The 26,360-nt window shown below is 41.3% G+C and overlaps 1 protein-coding gene across 1 annotated transcript; it reads left to right on the top strand.

Moving 5' to 3' along the window:
* Positions 1-19,927: 19,927 nt before the first annotated feature.
* Positions 19,928-23,913, top strand: LOC145441283 (uncharacterized). The gene is made up of 4 exons (XM_080319102.1): positions 19,928-21,247; positions 21,802-21,873; positions 22,176-22,414; positions 22,575-23,913. The coding sequence occupies exons 1-4, from the start codon at positions 21,052-21,054 to the stop codon at positions 22,797-22,799; spliced, it is 732 nt and encodes a 243-aa protein (XP_080175228.1). The 5' UTR covers positions 19,928-21,051; the 3' UTR covers positions 22,800-23,913.
* Positions 23,914-26,360: the final 2,447 nt, after the last annotated feature.

Below are 26,360 nucleotides of genomic sequence, written 5' to 3'. Positions count from 1 at the left end.
GACAACTTCATGCTTCGGCACTGGACATTCTGTTCTGATTGGTGTGAGTAAGCTGAACTACGGTAACTCATGTAGCCTGACAACTCAAGGTATGAATCGACATTATAGGTTAATTCGTCAATGAAGTGTAACATTTTGTCAAGGTGATGCACTTGCTGTAAACGCAATGGACTGCACTAGTAAGATTCATAGTATACGGCAGAGATGATGCCCGGCAAAACTTGGTGAAAACTCTTATGAAAGTTACATGTACGGCGAGACAAACCATCGCACAGTGCTTAAATAGACGTTTCTTCCGGCCTGGGCAGTGGGCACAGTGATTTGATTTCTCGAATCAGAATCATGTAATAATTATGGTGATTCGAGTATAGAAGGGATTAATGGATGTTTCGAGTACTGCAATTACACGTCCCTTTCCGCTAATTTATCAACGAGAATTACAGTTTCGTTATAACATTCCCATCATGGAAGCCTTGGAACCTCGATCCACCGTATTGCACTATACACATTATGAAGTACGAAGCCATGCATGCCCACGGAAGTGACATTTCCGCAAAGGGGCGGTCAACCCACAGCACTGTCACAAAATGATATAAAATAGATATTAGTCGAAATATATAAAGTTATCTTTAATGTGATGCGGAGTTGTCAGCATATTCATCGTAGTCGCATAGAAAGTACATAGTGGAACTTGCACAAGCCTTCATACGCATATGACGCCTTAATTACTGATACTGGAATATTCGACTCGACTCGTAGCATTACTGGAACCGAATCACCTAGGTATTCGATCTTAGCCGACCCCAATTATATGATGCGTTATACAACGCTCCGGTCCATTACCATACTGGGGAAGTGGTATTTGAACAGGCAATATATATATCCAGGCCTGCTTGTGATGTGTGAAGTAAGCAAGGATGCGCGTTCACTTCATTATACCATCATCTCCACCTCAGACTTAGACTCCAGACATTTTGAATATACCTATACCTACTATGATTTTGACTCCGACTCGCGAAACGTAAACACACCGACTCCCATTATAATATTTTCTACACAGAACTCGGACCCCGACATTATTGTATATCGACTTGGAAAACTATATACGATTATTAAAAGGCTAAGGTAATAGTATTACCAAATTGTGTACGCATATGGAAAATTGAAAATTTTGTCTGTTCACCAATACGTGAAAATCGTAATAGCGTTTTGAGTACAGCGGCACTTTGTAGTAACATGCGAGAACATTTGGTGCGGTTTTAAGGTATGCTTCAGCATTTCTTAACCTTCATAGCGCTCGTACCCACTGAGCTTTGAATAAAATTTCTCGTACCCCCTGACCGTTTTCAACACAACTTGTGACGGTACCTATATTAAAATCAAAAAGGCCATTGACATGAAATCGCGCGTAGCGCCAAGAATATTTTGAGTGAAATATATCTACCGAGAAAAGATTCAACTTTTTGGTTTGTATAGGAATTTTGGACTCTAGATAGCGTATAGGCCAAGTTCCACAATGCATCTTGTACCACTGATTTGGTGCATCGTACCCCGAAGGGGTCCACGGGCCCATAATTAAGAATCCATGATACAGTTGGAGTCGGAGTCAGGGCAATCAAGAAACTCCTCCAAGTCCGACTACAACTCCAAAGGGCATTACAGGATTTCTGCGACTCCGATTCCATCAAAAGGTAATTCAATGAAACTCTGACACCATAGCCTCGCCCGTGAGCAAAGATCTGCGCAAGTAACACCCACGGGCTGTATCCGACACGCTATGCATTTTAAAAGAGGATCCGAGAACCTATTTGAGATAGTCATAAATCTGTAGTCGCCTTCGTAGCAGGATAAATAATATTCGCTCGCCTCCTGAGAAGCTTTGAAAGTTTTAACAACGTATTCATAATATCGCATCACGAAATACCAAGCATACTCGTTTGCAAGACGTTAAACTAAGCCGCTGAACTTCGTCCGTGTATTGGGCCTGCCGATTAGACCTCCAAAGGTCGCTTATCTGAACTCTACAAGTAATCAACAGCACTTGATGCTTTAGCGGCCGACTTGTGATACGTTTGGTTCCTTGTAAACCCTCGAAGCGTTTATGATGTATTGCCAATATTGCGCGTCTGCCCCCTACTTTTGAGAGAATCTTTATTTGCTTAGCACGTCGGGGTGGATCTGATGTCGCTTTTTTCTGTCGGGCGGAAGAGAAAGGATCACGTTTTTGCAAAGGACTTGCGAAAGTCTATTCAGATTTCAAACGCTCGCTGTGCGTTGCGGTTATAGTATCCCTGTATTTCGGCGTGAGTCGTCACGCACGATTCTCCCGCAGCTCTACAGTTAGGAACAATCGGGGTACAGGCGATTACAGATGCCAAGCTATCCTATATAATTCTTATGTAATATTAGAATTATAAAATATCCAAGTGATTCTGTGTCTTCGTTTGAACTTATAACTTCGGTAATACGATGATTGACATCAGAATACCCGATTATATCCCTTTCTCGCATCTGTCATGTTAGATATGTACTCGTACATACACATTGACCGATGCGTTTTGATACATTTTATTGTAACATCAGATATTCCTCTAGAACCATACATATCAACGTATTAGTTACGTTTTCACTGTCCAATATACTGAGTTTCCTCGATTCCCAGTCGAAAAGTTTATCTTCGCGTGTTGCAATCAGATATAGTTTGTGAAATTCGTTGTATGGTTATCACTTTTCCAGCTATAATATGTAACGCGCCACTCCCGAGTCCCTATACCATTAGTAACAGGAATAATCTTTAGAATAGGGATATGATCCAGGTAACACTATAGCTAGTCGTCTGAAGCAGTTATACAGATTAGCAATTGTGGTAAGGTAAACCGTATTAATAGTTCATTCGGTGTTTTCATAATATTTCATAATCGCGTGCTATAACGTTTCAGCAGTAATTTGAGCTCGGATCACGCTTGAATGTTTTTAGAACACCTAAACTGTAGGGTTTCCATCTTCTTTCATTTAGAAAGTAATGCCCTTACTTATATCGGGAGCAATAACGTTCTTATTTTGATCGCAGATAAGCATAAGCATTAAATAACCATAAATCGTTGGTATACTTTTGAATCATATGCGCTAACAGCTGACGCGGTCGTTTATACGTGTTATGGCGACACAATAGGCCGAATGAACACAATATTAGAGAACAATGACCAAAATCAAATATTCACCAAAAAGATACGGGTCCGAAATCGAAAGAAGCATACTTTCAACAATGCCCCGTACACGGGCATGTCCTACCAATATATTGATATTAGATATTCATATCTGTTACGTTCTAACCTAATATTTGGCTATGTGCTTGAGCTAGACTGGCTGACTTTACCAATAAAACTAGCCGGTATCACGTTTTCTCTTTTTGTTATGTTAATGCATTATTATGTCCAACTGAAGAACTGATTCTTAACATTACTGATACCGCCCCAAGAGGGAATTTTCGATGTTGGAGGGAACGTATGACGCTGGAACGCTATGTGATGTCGCTGTTACAATATTCCAATGGGGTTCCCATTGAAAATGTACTTCACTAGTAATTCTCCTAGAACACAATCAATGGGCAACCAAGCTTTATGCAGGCCCACTAAAATTGAGATAACTGGGTAGAGCAGTGGTTCTCAACGTTTTTGACCCGGCGGACCGGTAAAACATCAGGATAAACGCTGCGGACCGACGATTCATCAAAATTAACCCAAATTGCAATCACGACAAATTTATGCAACTAAAGAGTGAATATTGGAAACTTCTTTAATGCTTCCTTTTGATATTAGACGTGTTATACGTGGTTCTATTGAAGTTTCTGTAACGCGAACTATACTCACTTGAGCTCGGTTTCTTTTGAAAGAATTGCTAAATGCCGCTTGGTTGTACTATTGAAATTTCACTAACTTTGTTTAAACGCGTCCTTATAGCTATCACATATAGCTGATCCAAACAAGTTGCTGACAAATACACGTCAAATTTCCAAATCAACTAAACATTTGATGTTTCATTTCCCTAATTAATGGAAAAGCCTCCAACCTCTTGTATTTTGAAATTGGGATATTAAAGTCTAATATTTGACTGGTTTAAGCAATAGGCTAATACATGGTAGTACTGTATACTTCTCCATTAATTGGTGCGCACGATGGGTCCAAGATAATCCTTATAATTCGCTGTAGAATGGGTTTTCTTGTTTGGAGTAGATACGGGCATACTATAGGTTAAAAACAGGGTGAAGCATTGCTCTTATTTTTCTGAGATAAAAGTCAATATCACTATTATTCTATATCACATTTGGGCTGATTTACTAGTCACACAAAGCAACAAGCGATTGTCCAATCCAACTTAACCGCATCGTATATCGCATAAATGGAATCGATCTGTGTGCAACTGTACATTGGCCCCAAACGCGACAGTTACGTCAGATTTGAGCCCGGTGACTAGTAGAAACGTCATATCGTTGATTATTCGAGTTTACTATAGTTATTTGGTACAATTCAAGAACGAAATATTTTTAAAGTCGGAAGTCGAACCCGAAAAGCCTGACCCGACTTTGACCTACCTACAGCCGGTATAATATCATGGTGCCAGACCGCGAAAATCTCTGAAAAGTCTATCGATAAAGAAAACGCTACGGACCACTGAACCAAAGTATATGCAAGTAATAGCCGTTATGTTGCCGCGTAGAATTTGCAGATTACCGAATACCAAGATTGTTTTTTACGCACTGGCGAGAGATTGTGTAAGATACGAATACACTATCTTTGATATATCGTACTCTAGACTTGATAACGCACAAGTTCGATACTTTCCCTCACGGTTTCATGCTTGTCGGTATGCCTGATGATTAAAAGCATTCACGCATGAAATAATCGCTCATCTACGCGTATCCAGACGTAAGCAAGCATTCCAAGCACACGCCGACATGAGTTTTTGGCGATTTCAAGTCGGCCTCCGTAATCAATGTCCAATTTTTCGAATATCGCAGGAGCTCCGTTTGACACTGAAAAATAAGTTTTGAGTTAACTCTAGCGACCAGGTGTCTTTTACGAGTAATCCGAATGATATAGCATATACATTTACACAATAGGAGGTAACAGTTGCGATAATCTAGCTCGAATCGGCGGAACACCTATTGCATTACGCCATTCTCGCGGAACACAAAACCAAAATTTAAAATTACAATAAAACAAAAAAAAACATTGCTTCAATGCTGTCCGTCGCTAGCACGCGTTAGGCGAGTGTAACGTTGCCTAATCGACGTCTTAGTTAGCATCAGGGCTGAAAATTCAGTCGATTCAAGTCGGTATGTATATAGTCATCAATCATCACTTTTCCTATACTATCTTCTGGTACACGCCACTCCCGATTGATAACAGGAATAACCTTGACAAATGGGATGTGGTCTTGGTGAAGCGTACCACTACGGCTAGTCGCCATAAAGAGATATACAGATGAGCTATATTGTAATAATCCATATTCATAGTTTATTAGGTATTTCTAAAATAATTCATATTCGTGCGACAGGACGTTTCAGCCGTAATTTAAGCCCGAGTCACGCTTGAATGTTTTTGGAACATCCAACGGCAGGGCGTCCAGCTTCCTTTCACTTCCAAAGTAATGCCATTGCTTTTATCGGGAGCAATGACATTCCTATTTTGATCGTAGATAAGCATAAATACAAATGGTTGGTGTACTTATTGAATCATTAGGGTTACCATATTTTGGGATCGGGAAAGGAGGACACTTTTTCAAAATTTTCAGATTTAGAATTGCGAAGTAAAATTCGGAAAAAATGGTAAATTTTGCCGACTTTGCGGCTGGTTGGATACAATAAAGGTCAACTTTCCGGTCCAACTCCCGAAATACAGTTTTTCTTTCACGTTCTCCGTTGATTGACTAAAAAAAGGTCGTCACTTTCGTTCGGACCACAAATTTCCTATTTAGCGTCATTTATGCCCATTTCTTAGCTCTAAAAGCTGTAAAGGAGGACGAATTCCCAAAAAGGAGGAGGCGTCCTCGGAGGACATTTTCAAAAACCTGAAAAAGGAGGACAAATCCTAATAAAGGAGGACGTATGGTAACCTTATCATACGCGAACAGCTGACTGGAGAATGAAGTTGCTACATTCCTAGATGTGCGTTTTACGCATGCGTACCGGTACCCGGTGACCTACGCGGAATGCGAGAGAAATTTTCTGCGTGCGACAAGAGTCAAGACGCGTTTCCTCCAACGCACCCTGCCACGACAATAGCGAACGTGACCGATACGCTGCCAAATCAACATGCGTGATAACTTTTTCTGCGAAAAGCAAATACCGACCCTATACCGCCACATTAGCGCACCCTTACAAAAATATGTTTCCGTGGACGACGGGTGTTGATGACAGCCGTCGCTATGGTGTACATGTCGTTCATCGTTGAGCGTGAAAAGTACAGTACAGTTACACTTGGCCCTCGGCAAACACACCAAATTCAATACCTATGTATTGTACCTATCTACTTAAGTCGATGCCCTTCATTATTGCGTGGATATCGCGAGGATAATTCACCACAGAATACCATGCTGTGTAGCACATACGAGTCAGCAGCGTCGCGCGTGCTTGACAGCATGTTATCGGGAATATACCGGTACAATAATAAGCTGCTTACCATCTCTACGATACGGTATAAACATTCTGTTCACAGTGTGCTAACCTTGATGTTTCGAAGGTTCGCGTTCGCAAACGAACCTTGGAAGCTTCAGCTGTGTGTATTTTTTGGAAAATGCCCAACCAGAATGTGACAATAGTCATAAGATTTTTATCAAAATTCCTCGAATGCAACCTTCAATATCACTCTAATCTGCGTGACGGTGACTTCAAGGAAGGTACATGAACAGAACACATATCTAGTATAAATATAGGCCTATAGCATAGTCTAAAACGTTTTTGCTTTTCGGGGACTTTTCTTGATATATCACAGTGTAATGAATTACATTATACTATATAATGGTTATAGCCAGGCCGTGTTATTTTTGGCATTTCAGGAGCCAGATGCCAAAACTGCCAAAAATAAAAATTTGAAAATGCCCAAAATAAGCAATTTTTGGCATATGCCAAAATAGCAAGGCCTACCAAATAGTGTATTTCGTTCATGGTGTTGTGTTAACAGGACCGCGATACAAGCGAGAATAGCGTTTGTGAAAGGCAGCTTTCTTAGTCTGGGTCCAGCCCACCCATTAGGGGTGAAAGCATGGTGTCCTAAATGGCGTGGGCACAGCGAGATTGAACGGCTAACTGCATTTGGTTTACGTCATACTTTCCATTTGTCCAAAGGCAATTGTACGACCATTTTTGACCGGCTTGTCGGGCGCTAAATTTGATAAAACGGGTATCAATGAGAAGCTGCAGCAGTACCGATTATTAAAATACAAATTATTTTCTGCTCATGGAACTGGAACCCCCAAAATCAACCACGATTTTTGCATTGCGATCGAGTTGAACATTGTGACGCAACAAACTGTCTTGCTATTTCTGAGCTGCATAGTCTCGTTTTGCCAGACTGTCCCAGTGTCTTGTTGCGTCAATGTTCTTAAACAAGCTAATCTTCCCTGGACTCTTCCATGCGAGTTGGCAATATTAAAGCCACCTGAAGTGACAAAAGTCCTCCGAAAATATATCGGTAGACTGAAGGAGAAATGATAGTCGGGCTACTAAATAGAATATGTTAAGAGACAACACAGGAAACTCCTGGAAAAGGATCGGGAAGAAAATTCTTTCCGCGATGAGATCGATGGCACTGGCGAAGTGATCTCTTTTCATGATGCATGGAAGCCGGTTCGGCCCTCCAAAGATTTTGAAGCTCTGAAAACCTTCTGTGGATGACTGGCAATATTCTTTCCCTCAACGGCGATTGTTGAAGCCGATATTTCCCAGATTCGCTGGGCGAGAAATGAATTTAGGAGAAACATAGCTGACCTGAGTTTGGAAGCACTGTTACAGTGCAAACGACTCAAGTCTATTCAACAGCTGTTACAATCAGCAGTTGAGCGTGTTTGTTAGGCTTTTCTTTCTTTTTCTTTTTTGCTTATTGGCACCGATTCCGATGGATACTGCACATTTTGTGGTTTCGTTTGATATTATTAACCTATGAAATCGTTAGGTTTTTCTTCTTCTTATAGTCTGTTGGCACTGATTATACGTGGATGCTGCACATTTTGTGGTGTCTTTTGACAAACCAGCCCAAATAAAGCGTTTTTGTGACTAATCCGAGGCTGAAAAGATCTATTTAGAGGACGATGCCAAAACTGCCAAAAATAAAAATCGAAAAATGCCAAAAATAAGTTATTTCTGGCAGTTTTGGCATATGCCAAAAATAACACGGCCTGGCTATAGCCCATCACCGTTGTATATTTGACCAGGGAACGGGCGACAGGGAGATCATCGAGCTTATATATTCCCGTACAAGGCGAGGTTTGTCATTATCCTGATGAAAGAACGAGTTACTTGGGTCCCGATGTTCAAAACCGTTCAGTGTTCATGGCCTCATAAGATCAAACACGGCTGGGTGCGAATAAGAGGTCTTTACGGGGTCAAAACTGTCCCAGAATCGAATAGAATTTTACCAACAACTCGCTATAAGATCATGGTAGGACATTTCGCTTCAGCCACATCGTATGCATGACATCTTTCAAATGGCACCAATCGTACTCTGGCTAGTGACTATTGTCCGGCCATAATTTCATATAGACATTGGCAATTGGGCACTGACGTACTGACAGACAAGAGAGCAAAAAGTGAATACATTTTGTATCAGCATTGCGACTTTACGTGATCAAAACTCTTTGGGTTGGCGCCGTCCTTGCGCGGAGAAACATTTTCTTGCAGCCAGCCTTTTTGGTGCGAAATTAACTTATTTTGCAAAACAAATGTTTTATAAAGAATCATAAATATTTCTAGACTCAGTTTTAAATATTACAATAAGATTCCTATCTTCAACGTTAGCATTCGAATTCATGCAATCAAATCGAGTGTCGTAGCATAAAATGTCGATGCTCATTGCTCGGTAATGCCTGCGGAAAAAAGCCTATCTGTCGCTTGCGTTATACGCTTTGAGAAATGGTGTAGCACCAGCGACTAATATATCCCTTGCGAACCCGATGTACCTGGCATCGCTCGCAGCGTATAATCTTGGATTGCACCATACGTTGGTTGATCAAGAGAATAGCATACATGGGGACGCCTTTATGCTAGTTTTCAAATACACATTGTCTGTCTGATTTACGCCGAGAAATGAACTGCCTTGGAAGTGACATTTCAATTACAAATCCAAATTACAAACAACGCCTCGCCATCCACGTCCAAAATTATAAGTCGCTTTCTGGTACTGCCATTAAAATGTAGGCGTGTAGTGCAACGTTTATGCTACCGCAGAATTGAGAAGTCGATCAATATTTAGATTTTCGGAATCAATGCTATAGTTATATTAGATCAATATCAGTTATTATAAATTCTGAGCTATTTACGATGAATTGCGCTATCACAGGATGATTATTAGCCTACGAGTTTTTACAGAGAAAATATGGCGCCCACGACGAATCTCATGTAGTGAGTTCGAATTAGTACTACCATAACGTCACGAATTTTCAATCGTGACGAATTGATTGACATGTATGGCTCTTGTGGAGTTAAAATGGAAAATATAGGGCTAACATGGCTCTTCAGACGAAAAAGGTTCCCGACCACTGCTATATGGTGTCATCTAACGGTATATCGCGACGTCGGGGGACATGTTGGAAATGGATTACTTCATGCAGTAGAAGTAGAAAAAATGAAGATTTGACAAGTATGCAAGCAAGTAATTTCAATAATAAGATTTGGTCGTGTGGTCGCAGTTATAGCAGTTGGTTAATAGCAGTTAGCCTTTTCAAATTGCAGGCTGCATCTTTGCGAATAACACAAAATACCCGATGACAATTCGATTAGATAATCATGCAATCATATCCCAAAAGTACTTTCTTTTTAAAAATGTATCGTTTGCAGTGCCACATAAAACAGCATATCCCTAGATTTGTTAGAATACACGCATCATGCTCGGTGAAAGGCTCACACTCGACTCATCCCCTCAAGCCTGACTCAGAACAGAACAGGCAAATGCCGTAAATTCTGCCATTCGCAAACATTTTTTGGATAATCCTGTTTGCGCGAAAAATGATCGGGACGAGAGATTCCGTGTTGTTGGGAGAGGCCGTTCTCATTTTCATTTGAGTGCCTTAGAGTCGACTTTCATCAAAATACGCCGACCAAGCCTGTGCCTACAGACAGAAGGAGTTTGTGTACCATCTAGATTCTAGAAATAGTACATTGAGCTTAAGCGCTCCCTTCGCCCCGGTCGTTCGAAATTTCATGCCGGTGACGACATATTTTGAGATACAATTCTTGATATACCGTGTTCTTTCCAATTCTTTACTAGTTGCTGACGATTGCTCCTGACGAGTGTCAGCCGAAAATACTCGAGTTCATTTCAATGTGAATATGCTATTCAATATCGGGCTCCGATCCCGCTGTACAAACAGTGTGTTGAAAAGCCCAGACACTGAGTAAGCCACGCTCTCATAAAGTCGGCAGCCGATACCCGTAGACGGACGCATGCAAGAGAAAGAGTGAAGAGTGAATGCGCTGATTGAAAAGTCGTCCAGTGAAAAAGCACTGCATGATGTTGAAGGTTTGTTTGTTTGTTTTGAGGTGTTTGTCGACTACTATGGTCATTTACACCAGGCCGAGATTCTTCTTGTTTTCCGTAACTGCCGACTTATAACACGGCCCACCTCTAGGCTTTTTGTAAGACACCGCTGACGCGGATGAGGTGGCGAGGAGGAGCCTAGGTAAACCTCCAACACTTAGGTGTCGGAATTCGGAAGTCGACCTCGGTCGGACTCGAACCCGCACCCATTGGTGTTGCAGCCGCGGATTATACCACTGCGCTATCTCGCCGGCGATGTTGAAGGTACTGAACTGTCTATGAAACTGAACTGTACCTATATCTGTGTCGTGACGCACAAGGCCTAAACGGCGAAAAGCGTCACTGTCTAATACCTGTATAATAATAATAATAATACTATTCAATAAAAAATGCGAGTAAAAAGTAAATAGTTTTGCCTAAAATATGTTAAGTAGAAGTGGAAGTATCCTAAATTCATAACTAATTGAGTAAATAATGAAAGTATAGGCAAAATCCACTCGATTACTCCAAAAAGTAGAAGTAGCCTACTTCGTTACTCATCACCTCCAGTTGCAATCGGCTGCGGCCTTGCTTCGCACAACCGTGACATATCCTGAAACGCTGCATGAACTATTGAGGTATTGCTATCCTCGCGCGTGCTACACGACCTGCGTAGAAATGCATTTGGTATCCTTGTTCGTTTGTGGCGATCGTGCACGGCCTCTTCGATGAGATGGTTAATTACATCGACAACGTGGTAGTTGGCAGAGTTTATTGTCAAACGAATCTTATGAAATAGTATATAAGCGCACACCGAAGTTTCAACGAGATCACAGCAGGCTAGTTATGTTGTAGCAGAGGTAATAGCTAAAAATTCACAACCTCACACGGAAGTGGAGAAAGTTCTTCTCGTTCCGGCTTGCACTAGAATTGTAAAAAGATCTTTGGGACCAAAGCACCAGAAGAATTGGAAACGATTCCCGTGTCAAATGATACCGTTCGTGGCTCGTAGGCGTATTTGTCACATGTCCGCAAATATAGAACATACCTTAATTTCTTCTTCGAAGCAGAGCAAATCCTACTTGAGTGCTCTGAAAAGGTAGAAGTATGCCTACTTCTTCAGAGCTAGATCACCTCTGCACGACGGTGGAATGTGGATGCTGCTAAGTATTTTGGTAGTCCTCAGGTACCGAAAGCCAAAAAAGCCGAAAACCACTGTGCTATTGTGCCGCGAACTATTTTCCGTTTTCACAGGGAGCCTCGAGGTCTAAAGGGTTGAGAATCACTGAACGAGTGGGTCGCAAAATATATGCCGTTCGTTCAGATATTTTGCTTGGTATTCTTGACTCCGTAGCGCCACCAAGCGCATCGTCGTGGACAGATAATAACGTCTTGTTCATAAATTGTTTTTAGTGCGGGACATCTGTAAACAGTAATATGTTGGTATCAGTAGGCTATTGGCAATTTGGCGATTAAAATGAGTTTGCAAGGTAATACATTTCATATCAGACGGCTATTCTGTTTATGTGAGTCCTGAAGTTTTAGCAGTTATGAAGCGAAACAGCTTCGTGATTTCCTTGATTGAAAAAATACGAATTAGGTAACCCTTTTGAAATCTGGTCAGTTTTCGCGAAACTGACCATCACTTTTCAAATTCATACCGTGACCTCAGCAAGACTTAACTCTGGGCTGTTTCAGTTTAAAAGTGGGCGGACTATATCCCTCTACCGTTTCCGCCCACGATCGACACCCCAAGACATGTCTAGGGTTTTGTATAAGACTAAATAAACAAACTTTCTCTCTAAAAAATCTCTTTCTCTCATTTTTCAAGACTGACCCCCAGGATAGCGCCAGAGAGTCAAAAATGATGCATGAGTGCGTAGCCACCGTTGCCTGGTTACGAACAAGCCGTCAACCATGGCCGTAAACCATGCCGCTCGCCAGTTATCGAAAAATCAAGAATACATGAAAAATTTACATATGGGCGTGGTCAGTAAGTGGTCACTAAAGTCAACTTCTAGATCAATACCGAATCGGACCCCTACCGCCCAGTTAATGGCATGAAACAACGTGGTATACTTTGTCTTGTCATATCCAGCCATTTGCAGGCATAGTAAACCAGTTTATGACTCATATTCGGTCACGAACTTAACTATGTTCTGGAAAATCACCGAAGCGTGACCATAATTACCAAACCCCTTCAGAATACTTCCAAGAACAAGTTTTGATGTTTCAGACGGTGAAAAATTACACAGAACACCGTACAAGTCGACTTCTGATGTTCTGGCAGAATGTCTGACTAGATTTCCCACTCGGAAAATATCTGGAAATTTTTGGTGATAACCACTTTTTTCTGCATGCGTATTTTCGGCCGAACTCCTTATGTAAGATCGTCGGTGCTCGAAAATTGTCATGCCTTATGCCTTCGAATTAGGTATCATATAAATCAGAAGATTGCTAGCTTTCCCTACAATCAAAAATGAAGCCTATAGGACGTAGACAAATAAAGATAGGGCCAGATGAAGTTGACTGATTCCGTATACGGAATCACATTTTAAAAGGGGTAAACAACCATTTTGAAAATTCGAAGGTTTCGCGGTAGTGCGGAACGGATCGACAAATTCTCTGGTCCGGCTCCGATCCGGTTGTTCAATTCTCTGGTCCGGCTCCAATCCGGCTCCGGCCGTATCAGGAAAAGTACTGATCCGGCTCCAATCCGGTCCGGCCAAAAATGAAAAAGTCCGGCCAGAAATCCGGTCCTACTCGGTAGGGAGGTTCCGTGAATTGATAAATATGCCTCGTTTATGTTCACACTGGCTTGGAGGTTACTTACGTGTGGTTGGTTGGTAGTTATATAGTTATAAAAGTCATGCTCATCCATAAAGATTCTGGCCGGATCAAAAAAGTAGTGATCCGGCTCCGATCCGGCTCCGGCCGTAACAGAAAAAGTACTGATCCGGCTCCGATCCGGCCCGGCCAAAATTGTAAAAATTCGGCCGGATATGCAATCCGGCTCCGGTCCATGCTCCGCACTATTTCGCTGACCCCCTGAAAATGCTTCGTGGACCCCCAGTTGAGGGTCCCCCCTCTAGCCTAAGCGATGTGAAAAAAGGCATGCACACTGAATGAATAAGATAATATATATATATAAGGAGAGGTGACAAAAAAGGTGGCATTCGTCGGAAGGCGAGATCGATATATATATAAATATTATATTCTTTTTCGCCTGCACCATCGAGATGCTATGACGACGGAGTTGCGATACGGCCGTGAGGTCATCTAGTCTGCGCCCTCGTTTTTTTTCTCCTCCATGCTATCCTTGATTGCTGAGCGAGTTTCCTAACTGAAAAATACGTCCGAAGCGTCGGAGGTTTATCTGGGCTCCTCTTCCCGCGTCGCCGTTCTTGCATCGTCAAAAGAGCCCAGTGAAAGACTCGACTAAGGACGGAAACAACGAATCGAATGAAAAAGAGCAAGGAAGAACTGTATAGTGAATGAGAGACGCGAAAAGATTGAGATCGAAAAAATGTAACATCGGGCAATAAGCCGAGGTGGATGCCAGAACGACAGACCGTAACTGGTCGTTTAAGTGTCCTGTCTGTTCATTATATCGCATTGTGTCTTGTCTTGTATATGGCATTGTGCATTGTGTGTGTCTTGATCGGATGAAACATAGAATATTATACGATTTATGATATTCTTTATTGCCGATCATTCTGCTGGTCAAACACTATAATATTATCTTGATAGTCGAACCTCAGACGAATAAACAGCGGGTTTTATAGTGTTGAGAGCGGGGCCTACGATAACTTACGGCCTTGTATGGCGCATTCCACTTGCAATATCGGGGAGGCCGACTTTCGCAAAACAGACACCGGCGATTGTTTTCGATTTCGACCAGAAAACTCCCACTTTGAAGCCATAATATACTCATTACTCAGCTACCGTTTTGCATTTGTGATTGCGCCACTCAGTATAGCAGACGGCGTACATTTTGAGGCAAAGATTTCAAGCTAGTCGCTGCTTTTGAATTATTATGCATTATGCAATGCAATCATGCCGTGATCAGCTATAACACTACAGTGTTTGATTGCAGTGGCGACTGAGTTAGCCTATGTCTAGCTGTCGTTCTCACTAGCTTTTTACTATGAGGTAGGCTACCTTTATTACTCAGCTAACCATTGATGATTTGCGATTCCGCTTCTTTGTATAACAGACGGCTTACATTTTTGAGGCAAAGATTTTGAGCTCGTCGCTCAGTTTATTATGGAGTATGGAATCATGCCGTGATTAGCTATCTATAGTACTACAGTAACGACTGAGTTGTGTTTTGCTGCCGGTTCGAGGAGGGTTGGTGCGATGACATGCAAAATAAGGTCAAATACATGCAAAATAAGGTCAGTCGCGACATGCAAAATAAGGTCAGTCACATGCAAAATAAGGTCAGTCGCGACATGCAAAATAAGGTCAGTCCGCGCATTAATCCAAATCTATACTTCAACTCCAAATCCAACTCTTTTTCTTATGAAAACGAAATTCAAAATATCTTTCCTGTATAGTAGCCTACTTTCAACAGTGAAATTCCTTATCTATATCCTAAGTCTTAAGATGTTTCAATCAAAAGATAATCATGATTATCTTGATTACGAAGTCAGTCGCATGTAGAATATTATTATCAGTCGGCGCGTAAATCCAAATCCATATTTTAATTAGAAATCCAAGTCTTTCTCTTATGAAAAATAAATTTAAAATATCTTTCCTATATAGTAATTTCATGATTGAGAGAGATTCCTCATCTATATCCTAAAGGTGAAGATGTTTAAAACAAAACATAATCAGACGATTATTTCGATTACGGGGTGATTAGTCGCATCTAGAATATTAACAGTCCGTGTATAAATCCAAATACTTACTTCAAATCCGACTTTTTTCTTGTGCCACCGACCTTATAGTCCGCAATCTGCATGTGGCGACTGACCGTATTTCGCATGCATCTGACCTTATTTTGCATGCGAATGACCTTATTTTACATGCGACTGACCTTATTTTGCATGTGGCTGACCTTATTCTGCATGACGCGACTGACCTTATTTTGCATGTGACTGACCTTATTTTGCATGTCGCGACTGACCTTATTTTGCATGTGACTGACCTTATTTTGCATGTCGCGACTGACCTTATTTTGCATGTTTTTGACCTTATTTTGCATGTCATCGCACCAACCCTGTAGGCCGGTTCGGCTATGAGGTAGGCTACCTTTATTCTGTTGGCAAATAACTCATTATATGTTAGCGTTATGCTCGTCCACCATTATCGGCCAAGAATTCATAGCGATATTTCGTAGAGCCTTCCTGACAGCTAATTTCGACTGACTGTATACTTGGTAATTCAGGCTTGACTCCAGGCATAATGATGGTCAACAAATGTTGCGTCTATGGCTGTAAGTGTGGATATTTGGCAACTGGGAAAAAGGTTTCGTCGTTTCGCTTTGCATTTTATGATTTAGAGCAGTGGTTCTCAACCTTTTTCACCTCGCGGACCGGTAAAATTTCAAAAAATACTTGGCGGACCGGTGGACTTCCAAAAATTCAAATCAACCCAAAATGTAACATATACAGCGGACCGCGGTGGACTTCCAAAAATTTAAATCAACCCAAAATGTAATATATACAACCGTTTTTGCATGCAAATGACGTTCATGATAGTATCCATATAATTATACGGTAGTGATTCTGCTGAGTCGTGGTAAAATTGCCTTGCACAGATAAACGTGCTACCGCCGAAAGTCGTTACAGACTTTCGGGCCGCAGGCCGTGGATTTAACCGACCGCAGTAACTTAAATAAAATAAAACCAAAACCAAATTTCTGAGGCCACCCCCCCCCCCCCGAGACCCCACTGTTGGATGGATGGTTTCACCATTACTTGTGAGCACATTCATTCTACTTAGTGTAGACAGAGAGTTTTTGTCACCTAATCGCACCGAGCGACAATTTTCTATATTTCGTGAATAATACTGGTCATTGCATATGTATTGCTATGATTTTTTCATCCTCTCGGAATTATCGGATTTTCCGGTAGAGCTGAGTGAGGTGTCGTCGTGGAAAATTTAGGGCATGCAATTATTAATTTTACATATTCGGGCGGGTCTGATAAAATAATTACTTCGTAACATGTTATTATTTCAAGAGCTACTGTCTGTTATATAGTGAATAGATATTGAAATCATGATCTAAAGTCTAAACTAATAGGCTCACACGATTCCAAATTGCTATTTATTCACTGGAAAATAGTTTTTGTGAGTTATGGCATTTGACCGGTAGGGCACAGATTGCCAGGATAGCGGCTTTCGGCGCCATCCATTTAGGCGCCGATTGACAATGAGACATGCGTATATATCGAAGTTTTCGGTTAACAAAGGGCAGTCGTTTTAGGCCAAGGTTTTCTCGCTGCCGAATTTTTGGCACACGTTTCGTAGTCCCATGTTAGTCTAAACTATGTGTTGGTGTGGGACGATAATGGTTGACGCCGGAGTGCAAAGCGCGATTTTTTTAAAAAGTTGGATAAAGTTTCAAAAACTACCTAATAATCTATATTCATTCAGAAGATAACTTTGGACCCCTTCAAGCTCGGTTTCGTCCCAATTGGGGGATTTGGCGCGCGACAGTTACTGCCCCGCACAAACTGAATTAATCGGTAACAAATGATCATGTGAGCTGCACGGTTCAGTGAATCAGCTTATACTAGCCGCTTGCATGTCGTCAAATGACACGGCTTGAACTTCAAGCCAAATAGAACATGTTTCCTGACCTAATATTACCTCACGCAGTTCTGAATCAGTTTAAAATTTGATGTTTTCTTTATTTTATCAATGGCTTGTCCTTCAACATATTGCATCTTTAAATTAGGGTATCAAATTGTAACATACCTGGCGGACCGGCAGGAAAGTCGTCGCGGACCGGCACCGGTCCGCGGACCGGCGGTTGAGAACCACTGATTTAGAGATCCTCTGCCTCGATCCTGGCTTCACATAAGTGACAAGTGATACTCTGAATAACTTTGGTGCTTTACTAAACTTACCGAAATATCTCCAAAATGTCCGAAAAACCCGACAGCAATTTATTGTAAGAGCTTCAAAATCTAATATATTACAAGACTGATGGTCATGCACATATTCCGTATTCATCCGCAATGATTCGTTTTGCGCTCCATACTCCGGTACACATCTGCGCAAGCTTATAGAATTCTTACAAAAAGGTTTCCTTTTCCCTCAATGTCAACCTTGAGTCGGTACAGCAAAGGGAGCGTTGACGCGGTTGAAGTCCGTGGAGTTATGAAAGAAAAGGACGAGATCTCCACTGATATATTGTTGATAGTAGATGAGTTGTATGTACTTACAGAAAGGTGTTCAATATCACGCTGGTAAATATTATGGAGCAGATGAAAGCGGTCATTTATATAAAAGCATTGTTGGAATGATGGTCCATGGTCTTCAAAAATCAACATCCATCGTGGTGAAGGCACTGCCAGAGACCGAAATTAGGGAATAATGGTCGTCGGAAGAATTGCTGGATGGTATTGCTACTCTCAATGAGAATGGAGTTTTCATTCAAGGACTTGTATCAGATAATTATCCGTCCGTTGTGAAAGCATTTGAAATAATGCGAGAAAAGTGCCCTAGCAATGATAAGTTCCCTTTTCATTATACATCCTGCCACAAGAAAACCTATCTAATGAAAGAAGGTTCTCGCAGTACAGGCAAATGAGTGGGGACGGTTTGTGATCGGTTTAACAGAAGTTACCAATTCTGAAAAGATTACACTGTTACGTTTCATGCTGAAAATTGATATTAATTTCTGGGAGCATGATGTTGGTGTTCAAAGTTCAGCTCATTTGGATCGTTTTAAACAAACTATTAAAGATGTGGCAATTGAAATTACAGGATCTCTTTTATCTCCTGACAGTGAGGAGGTGTCCTATTATGTTGCTGTCTGTTGTTTGTTGACAAAAAGGTCCTCAAAAATGGAATTACAAGGCATGTTTTGAGTTAATTTTCGATGAATCCGATGACACAAGTGTATGCTATTTCGAGTCTCTCGTGTGGGATTGCTTGTTTCATCAGAACCACTCACCAAGTTTGTTGCATCAAGTTTTTCAATCTTGGATATTTCTGTTACAATCATTTGCTCTCATCCTCGAATCTCAGTGAAAGGAGCTCCGAATATGTTTTGGAACTATTTGGGGCCCTTATAGGCTTTGCCTGTTCTAGTCATCAAGGTCGAGCTTTCAAATTCGCGAGCCTGAATCATTGTGAACATAGATTACACTAACAAGCAGAAGCTGGTTAATGCCTCTGTGAGAAAAGTTGGTTTGAAGGACTTAAAAACGGCATTTCCGCAAGTCGTAGCCTTGCATAATTCATTGATGCATTTGATTCACGGATGTGAGGTCGAAGCTTTACGACCATAAGCTTGGTGTTAGTTTTTGCGAGAAGTTACTTATAAAAACGATATCAATTTATTCTACACATGCTGTAATTGATTTTACCATGCATTAAAATACTTGACATTAGTAAGTTTGTTCCTTACCGCTATACAGCCTATTTATGTGATTAGTGAATATACAGGATAACTGTATCTTCGACGCTGTCACTTGTAACTTTGGGAAAGTACTAATTTCGTTTGTTATACGGCTTTGCTAGACTTATCTTTTGGGAGGCATCTGGTTGCGAGAAGCCAAATCGTAAGCAATCGCTGATGTCTGTTTTGCGAACGTCGGCCTCCCCGCGATATTGCGAGTGGAATGCGCAAGGCCCCGGTTGAGAGTTTACCGACGAAATTAACTGATAAATATGTACTTCCGCAACCCGTGGCGACACCTCATAGCAATTCATACCGCGGTAGCAATCGCACAGTTTAAGATGGATGTAAGCAGAATTAGGAGCTGCGTAGCAGAACACATAATAATAAAGCGGCATTTATTGTTGCTGTGAATGGTGTCACACAGCATTTACAATAGGGCATTGTTCAGGCAATTAATGTTCAGTTGTTCACCTGCTGTAAAAAATTGGGTAATTCCCCGACATGACTTACGGTACGTAACTGTTCTTTCACCAGATATTGCAACTTCCATATATATTATAAATACTGATTTTCATATAAAATAGGCACCTCGTATACGGTGTCCTGATACTTGCAATTTAGGTTACCAACAAGTAAGAGCTAATAGCAGACAGGGTCGTTCGCAGATGAGAAGTCGGTTTTCCCCACTAGAAATGCGTTCAATATTCTCGGACGACCATCCATATCAGTGATTCCAAAACTGGGGAAGTGTAAGAGTCTGAAGATGGCACGAAGCTGCGGTCACCTGAACATATTTTCGCGCTCCGCGCGATTTATCTCCAATTCATGGTTATTGCTCGGTGTACGGTCCTAATTTCATATTTGAGAATTCTCTCATCAACCGTCATATCCTTCCATGCCATCAAACTATACGTTGGGATTGTTAGCATCCTGGTTGCATTTTGTAATATGAAGTGAAGTGGAGCGCAAAATTTTCCACTATCATTAAGGGGGCTTGTCTAAAAAAGTTTGAGAACCACGGATCGATCTCAACGACCAGACAATCAGCCGTATACGATGTGACATCCTTACAACCATCGAACCAAGAGGTTGCATTCAATTGCTATTGTATTTGAAGAAGCAATTATTATTGAGCATTATCTGATGTGCCGTTATATGCTGCACAGTTTCTGGTCGCTTCAAGTGTCAAAGTGATTTGATTCTGAATCGAGTATTAGTCAACTATTCAAGGTTAATTATGTCGTCATACGAGTGTGGATGGAGCGATTAGTTCAATTATATACCTTCTATGCGACCGCAAAGAAAATAACGTCACTTCTCCTCCACATAAAGATCATTTGGTATTCTTTCGGCCATACTTATATCTTTGCACTTTGTGGCAATGATGCGGGTTGATCACTTTACATAAAGGCCCTGACTACTCATCTATTGTATAGCTACATGTTATGGATGTCGTGATTCGACCAATCCAGCTTCCAAGCTTCCTGCGTTAGGAAAACAGTACCGAGACTATAATTCTCGATGATAAAATATCTCTCAGTCAACAGGGCGTATATTTTCAGTACTCGAGAACATCGTCAATTAATAGCCTTATGTGGCTTCGGGCCATCGCTTCCCAACCTCTGAACTATAGCATAGTCTGTAACTCTGTATATGGTGGATCGATAACAAATATCATGTCAATGATGTCAACATAATTTCACAGAGTATAACCTCGGAAAGTATAAAGTAAGTGGCATCATGATAGTCAAAGTTATATTTCTAACTTGTCTAGTATTCGGGAAGTTTCCTCTTGGGTTATCTGACGACTCATCTCGTCCGACTGAATTGAGTGAGAAATGCATGTCGCATGGTGATTGTGACGTTGCAAAAGACGGACCGACTTCAGCAAACGAGACATCACTTCTGTCCTACTTCGACAGAAGATTGAAATTAGGTGAGGCATGTAGTTTCTTATGCAGACCCATTCATTATGATCTGATAGCTAAACATATCGCAACTATTGGGATATTACAAAAGCAATAGATCCATAATTCAAGATAGGTCTGTCCATATTTCCGATTAATCTAATCAATTGCATCTAATCTTATTATAATAAACGGGTATTATAAACCCATACGCAAACCGCGTCCTCCGGTTTATACCCACCGCCATTTTAGTGGTATGGAGTCATTAAAAATAGTACAATTTCTTGATACTCCTTTTATGCAGCGTTGGTTAGTTGGTTTTTATGTCAGCGTCGGCGAATTAAAAAGTTCAGAAAGATCAAAAAACATGACAGGCTGTCATATTCTTTGTGTTGACACAATTACATGACCACACTGCCACAACTGATGATTTTCCTTCGTTTATTTTGTATCGATTTATTATCATGATCTAAATTAGTTTACGAAATGATAATTGCTTTAATGTCTGTTTATTGTCCAATATCCGCATTCGTGAAGGCTAGGTTTATGCTCTTAATATTTATCTGCTCTTTGTCATTCTCAGACAATGCATTTATGGAGTTGAAACTCGAAGCCGGTGTACAACGGATGAGAGACGAAATGAAGCGAATTGCTCGTAAGTTCATCCTAGCATAGTGCGGGCACGCATTCACTTTCACATGACAGCGCGGAAGGCATTAAAAGACTATATTATTATACTTGCTCTTCTTCGTTGATTGTTTGAATGGTAAATTGGAAATATACCACCCCGCTACCAATACTGATTTATTTTAATTTGATGGCTGATTAGAGAAGCCACAAAATGAACAGAAAACCGATTAAACATTTGATATGCAAGGACTACCGATATAGAATACCGATGTATAGTTTCTAGAATATATTACAGCTCATATAACGCCCATTGTGGTTTACATTTAGACTGTCCGGGATTCGTGTACGGTTACAACTGCTTCTACCTAGTTCTGGACAGCAACGCGGCATTGTCTGTGGATTACTTTGACGCAAAAGCTCTGTGTCGGTCAGACAGTATCTCCAACCTCGCTAATATATATTCGAGGACCCATTACCTCAAAATACTGCGTCACGTCTTCGATCGCAGAGACGAGACTCCACTCAGTTTCATCAACTTTTGGACTGCTATGAAGCGTGATCTTTTGGTGAGAGTTGTGAAATTACTGTCAGTAGGACTACATGGCTATGGGCTGCTGTTATCCTTCCAATTAGGAATTGATTTGTAAGTCGCATAAGAGCATACTTCAGTCAATTGAAATGTCTGTCAACGTGCGCATATACTTACTGAAATTATTTAAATTGCAGTCTGGACGGGTGTTGATGTCTGATGGCACCGCGGCGACTTACATCGGAAACGTCCGCAGTTCGCTAGAATGGCAGACGAAAGACAGCAGACGAGAGTACGTTTACGTCTCCGTGTGGGTCGACGGTGCGTCGCATGACGACAATCCGGGAGGTTATGGAAACGTCTGGCCAACATTTCAATGGAACGCAGCTCTCTGCCAATATCCTATCATTGCAAGCGAGTGAAGAATGTGGACCCTTGTATACATTTATGTCCTACTACGCACACTGTGTTGCCGATCGTTGGATTTAGGTCTGTATCTATATTTCCACTTTGATTTGTGCTAGGATTTGGGATATTTGCAGGTTACGATTCAAATTTGAATTTGATTTGGATATAGCAGTGGCGTGTGGTGAGGTCCGTGATATATCATTATCATCTATAGGGGATGGGCAGATTCCGTTAGAGCAGGGGCGGGCAACATACGGCCCGAGAAGGGATTTTGAATGGCCCGCGGTCACAGTGCCGCAATCCTCCACTGCTTTTCTATGTCAATTTAAGGTGACTGCAGGTTATTTTTTATAGGTATTTTTTTTTGTGCACGGCACGCATCCATAGTTCAAAGAACTTGCTAATCGCAACTTTGATCGACCACAGATGTCCCTTCGACTTCAACAGCTATTGAAGTAGCCTACATTACGTTAATAAATTCACTGAATACTGTTTTAGTCTCCGTGCTTTAAAATTAAAGTTTCCATTAATTACGAATAATCCTTGTATATAAGAGCATAAATACGCGCTTAATGTATCAATTCAGTACTCCGGCCCGCCAAGTACTTCATTTCCCATGTCCGGTCCGCCGCCTGGAGAAGTTGCCCGCCCCTGCATTAGAGCAATGGGTTTTTAACCGGCGTTCCGTATGGAACACCAGGACTTTCATGGAGGTCAAGACACTCACTCAACTCATACATATGATTTGTGATAACAAGCCTGTCTTGTCCAGGTAATTAGGCAGGACCAGTATGGTCGAATTGCGATGCAGTTGATGGTTTATGTCGTGAGTATTGGCGTACGCCAGGGGGGTTGGGGTCGTGATCTAAACCCCGTCCTTCTGAAATGACAATTGTATCTACAATATTTATATTCTCATTTGTAATTAATAAATTGGTATCGCCCTGTTGCGTTTCGACCGAACAATGTGATGACACTATCGTATCCGACAGTCATCGAGCATGTCCACATTCAAGTCGAAATACAAGCAATTTTTACTGAATTATTACTAGTCAGTCCTCAATTTTACCGGACCACGACCTGACATACCGATCTTGCCTTCCGTCACATGCCACCTCATTAAATCGCTTGTCTCTGATGACACTATCGTATCCGACAGTCATCGAGCATGTCCAATGTCCATTGTCCTCATTCAAGTCGAAATTCAAGCAATTTCTACCGAATCAATACTAGTCAGCCCTCAATTTTACCGGACCACGACCTGACCTATCGACCTTGCCTTCCGTCACATGCCACCTCATTTAGTCGCTTGTCTTTTTGTATTATCTTCTTTTACTTTTCATTCAGTCTGCATGCCTCCTCTTTACACCGCTTAGGCCCGGATGGGTGTCTGATTTAAAAAACTACTCCAAGTCGTTTCGACACATCCCTATCTTTTCATTGTATCGCAGTCTTGTGGTGTTTTGAATTGATGAAAATTCTTAATAAACTGAGCTGACCTGAGCACTTGTAGCCTAATTGGGTAAAACTTCATGGTGTTACAGTGGTTACTACTGCGACCCCTTCTGAAAGTTAAACCGAGGATATCTCCCTTCAATATTGTCCTGAACACTGTAACAAATATAGTTGATCAGTTGCCAATACAAACCCAGCTGATATGCGGAGGGACGGTGTTGCAACTGGCTACCGCCTTGCATCGCACAACGTTGAGTTCATGGACACGTGTTACGTCGTCTGAATCATTCACTCGCTTCGTACGTCATCTGGCCTAAACGCTGTTTGGATATTGGTGTAGTGTTGTTTGTGGGTTCTGTGTGATCTGCAGATATTACGGACATCCCTTGCGGCTCGAATTACGTCGGTGGATGAAACTCGAATTTCGGGGCTGTTTTCACGGAGCACCAACATTTAATTTTCATGAAAGTTGAGTAAAGCGCAAAATTTTCGTCGTGCTTCGCACACAGTGGATATGGAATAGCCAATATGATTTCACGAAAGTATCGGTGAATATAATTTAAGTAGCGGGTAGCTTGGTTCCGCTCACACCGCATTGTCGCCCATATATGAAATATTGCATCACAGTATATATGGCTCAACATGACGTTAGAAGCTGATGTTTCGCAATCTAGCATTTACTTATCATATCGTAATCTAGCATCCCATGGCGTGCCCTAATGTGGAAAAGTTATCATGCTTTGAGTTCTAATTGGTTTCAGTTCTTTTGTCTGGAGAACATACATGTTGAAGTATAAAAGCAAGTGTAGAAATGCCTTTAATTTCCGGAAATAAAGCTACACAACATAGCATTTTTACGATGTAGCATATTTTTTAGTATTGCTTACCACAACTGCTTCATTCATTCATTCATTCATTCATCATTCATTCATTCAACTGACTTACTTGAGTAGGTTTAAAGTCAGGCAATTCTACTTCGACTTCAAGTAGTTTTAGGTTGCATATAGAAGTAGTACTTGAGTAGCTTTCTTGACTATTTTGACCACCCCTGCTGTTTACTCACATTGCAATGTCCTTGGACATTTCTACTTCACCGGATTTTCCCTGCGCGGACGACAGATCAATCATCTGCGACGATTCCTTGCAGAAACACCTCTATTCTCGCGAACATGAGTGGGCATTGTGGACAATTATTCAAAGCCCGAACACTCCAATGATTGATGAGTGAGTCACGATATATAGCCTACGCTTGAGTTCGTTCATTTACTGCTAAACTGGGAGATTTTGGCTTGGCATTCTCGACGTCATAGCGCCACCTAGCGAAACTGACGTGGACGTATAACGCCTTGCTGATATTGTTTTGAGTCCGGATATGGACAAGACTTCAGCTCAGAAACAAAACAGGAAGAGAGAAATTCATTTTTGTTGAATCGGCAAATATGTAAACAGCCATGCAGCAGCGAACAGAAGGACTTTCACATAGCTGCCGTAAAGGTGCATAATGGGAGGTGTAAATTTGCAGCTTCCGCCAAAAGAAAGTATTGCTGTCCAAAGTTGTCAAGTAAGAAATATACATTGATGTTTGAAATAAGGATTTTATCTGAATGCCTTGCAATAACTTGCTCATACTCTGGGTGATATCGCAGTGTTACCAGGCCCCACGCCGCAGGATGTCTCTGTTAATATATATTACCTCGAGAGTGACTCATTTGGTTGAAGACTACTATCGGGCCACCAATACTATGTGGTGCCAAATCCCGATCCTGTCATTTCAGAGTCTTGATCTTTTTCAGAGCGGATATTATTGGCAGAGTAACTCGTTGGTTCGCATGTTGGGGGAGACCTGAAATATCGTTGCCCAATAGTGTCGCACAGGCAGGTTGTGCAATCATAGACTATCGTATCACAGTGGTCTCAAGCGACCCCCAGAATATGCTCTTCTCTCTCAATTGCGAATACAATTAGACTCATTTCTGTGAATTATGCGTAATTCTGAATTAATATTATTATTATATTCTTTATTCACAGTAACACTGATATATGCACACATAATCCGGGCAGCAACCGGCCCCTAATGAAAATGGCGAGATTGAAGTATATACTTCTAAAATTTCAGTAAT

This window comes from Botryllus schlosseri, chromosome 6 (assembly GCF_051294905.1).
Source record: "Botryllus schlosseri isolate E-star chromosome 6, Bs_hap1, whole genome shotgun sequence".
NCBI classification, from domain to species: Eukaryota; Metazoa; Chordata; class Ascidiacea; order Stolidobranchia; family Styelidae; genus Botryllus; species Botryllus schlosseri.
This window is presented reverse-complemented; position numbering and strand designations above follow the sequence as displayed.